Below are 2500 nucleotides of genomic sequence, written 5' to 3'. Positions count from 1 at the left end.
AGGAATCACGCGAGAAACGAGAGGCTTTTGAAATGTGGACCCTAAGAAGAATGCATAGAATCCCCAGGACAACTAGGAAATAAAACAACCAGGTACTATTGTAAGCACAGAGAGAGAACTATTGTAACAGTTGCAGAAAAGACAACTAAGATTCATAGGAAATATCGTTCGGAAAAACAAGATAGAACAAAGTGTAGCAGGGGAGATTGAAGGGCAGAGATCGAGAGAAAGACAACGACACAAGCTGATATACAGGATAATTGAATACAATAACCTGATCTGCAAACCTTCAGAACTAATACGCCTGAAACACGAGGATGGTGGAAGGACATTTTACGAATACTGACCCGGCACTTCGACAAAGGTACTATACAATGTAAAGTATAAAGTGTATAGACGTATTTTTTTTCTTCTATTTTCCCTATTTTCTTACAGTTCAGTCAGAGAATCCTGGCCACTGCCCCAAGCCTCCTCCAGATACGGTAACGATTTGTATAGTCAAGTGTCAAAGTGATGCGGACTGCCCTGAAGGAAAGAAATGTTGCAATTATGGTTGCACGAGAGATTGCTATGCACCAGGTATGTTGGATATATATTTTAGCTTTTTATATCTTCGCGTATCTGATAGTGATTCATGAAAAGGTGTTGTAGTAACAGAAATATGTGAAAAGTATCAACTGATCTTACATTTTCACACGAAACAATGTAGCACTAACATATAGTCTTTTTACTTCTCATAAATTCTTGCACAGACACATCTCTATTTCATACATCCATAAGGAACAAAATAACGCACTAAGACCCAAATAAATGAGTAAAAAAGAACTAAAATTCTTCGTTTCAGTAAAACCACACTTGAAAGCCTGTCCAACTGACCTTAAACTGGAGCCCAACTGCGACTACAAGTGTGACAAGAAACAAGATTGCTGTCATGATGAAATCTGTTGCTACAACGGCTGTGGCTTCCAGTGTGTGGCCGCGAGTGAGGGCAGGTAAGAGCGTTAAGTAAGAATTGTGAAATATACGTTTTCTAACTTCATAATTAGATCAGGTTTTATATCAATGTACTTGACTTAAGGATTCCTCTGGAAGATGAGTTCAAAGGCAAATTGAGGATTTTTGAATTTCGTTTTTGCAGTATGATGCACACACACATACACACACACACAAATAAGTATATATCTATATCTGTATATATATATATATATATATATATATATATATATATATATATAATATATATATGTATATATATATATATATATATATATATATATATATATATATATATATATATATATATATATATATATATAATATACTGGTGTGTGTGTGTGTGTTTATACAAACACAACCTGACACATAGACAGGTAATGAGATAGGTGTGTAGACAGATATACATGAATATATTTACAGACGCATCAGGATACTACCTAATTTGTTCTTTCTTTCGGAACAGAACGAAAAATCCTTGATTCTAATTGCCTTTACACCGGCTTTGGGTTCCATCAACATCTTCACATTATATGACCGAATGTTACCCACTATCTACCACTGTTTTTTATATCATAACCATTATCTATTTATAGGATTTGGCTTCTTATAGTATTTCATTACCAATTGTATTTTTTATTTGATTGGAATTTGGTGTGTAAGCAAATGTAACACAGAGTAAATTATCCATTGCATTGTATTGTGTGTGTGTACCGGATTAAAGTACCAGCAAAGAACCAAGATTTTGATGCCCTGTATGATTCTTCTTTTTTTCTTTTTTCTTTTTTTTTCTTTTGCTTTTTTATCTTAGTATTTGCTTTCTTAAGTAAGTAAAACATGGGTTCATTATTTTTTTAGATAACACACACGCACACACACACACACACATACATATATATATATATATATATATATATATATATATATATATATATATATATATATATATATATATATATATATATATATACATATGTGTATATATATATATATATATATATATATATATATATATATATATATATATATATATACATGTATGTATGTATGTATATGCATATGTATGTATATATATATATATATATATATATATATATATATATGTGTGTGTGTGTGTGTGTGTGTGTGTGTGTGTGTGTGTGTGTGTGTGTATGTGTTTATATATATGTATATATATATATATATATATATATATATATATATATATATACTTATACATTAGGTCCGCGAAAAATGGCTAAAAGCCCGGAAACAGAATAATTCAGGTGACAAGTTTTGAGAAACGCATTTCAATTTTCAGATGAATATAGATCTATGATGAATGTAGATTTATGCATAGGAAATTGGTATTTTTGAATCTTTTTTACAACTTTGGGAACATTTCCCGAAAAGTAAAAAGAAAAGACGTGGAAACACATACACACACACTCACACGCATATATATGTGTGTGTGTGTGTGTGTACGTACACTATTTACCGTCTTTTTTATTATTATAATTACTGTCAG

At 31.1% G+C, this 2500-nt stretch overlaps 1 protein-coding gene across 2 annotated transcripts in view; it reads left to right on the top strand.

The window, feature by feature from the left end:
- The window catches only part of LOC113804535 (WAP four-disulfide core domain protein 18), a 3936-nt gene extending 2206 nt beyond the window's left edge, over positions 1-1730 (top strand). Inside the window, exons 3-5 of one of the 2 annotated variants that reach the window (XM_027355434.2) lie at positions 436-579; positions 845-992; positions 1460-1730. In XM_027355434.2, the coding sequence (XP_027211235.2) occupies positions 436-579; positions 845-992; positions 1460-1475 (308 nt within the window). In that variant the 3' untranslated portion in view covers positions 1476-1730. Of the gene's footprint in view, positions 1-435; positions 580-844; positions 1006-1459 lie in introns of both variants that reach the window. The other variant, XM_070125096.1, reaches the window with a different exon arrangement.
- Positions 1731-2500: the final 770 nt, after the last annotated feature.

Source organism: Penaeus vannamei, chromosome 9 (assembly GCF_042767895.1).
Source record: "Penaeus vannamei isolate JL-2024 chromosome 9, ASM4276789v1, whole genome shotgun sequence".
Classification (NCBI taxonomy): Eukaryota; Metazoa; Arthropoda; class Malacostraca; order Decapoda; family Penaeidae; genus Penaeus; species Penaeus vannamei.
This window is presented reverse-complemented; position numbering and strand designations above follow the sequence as displayed.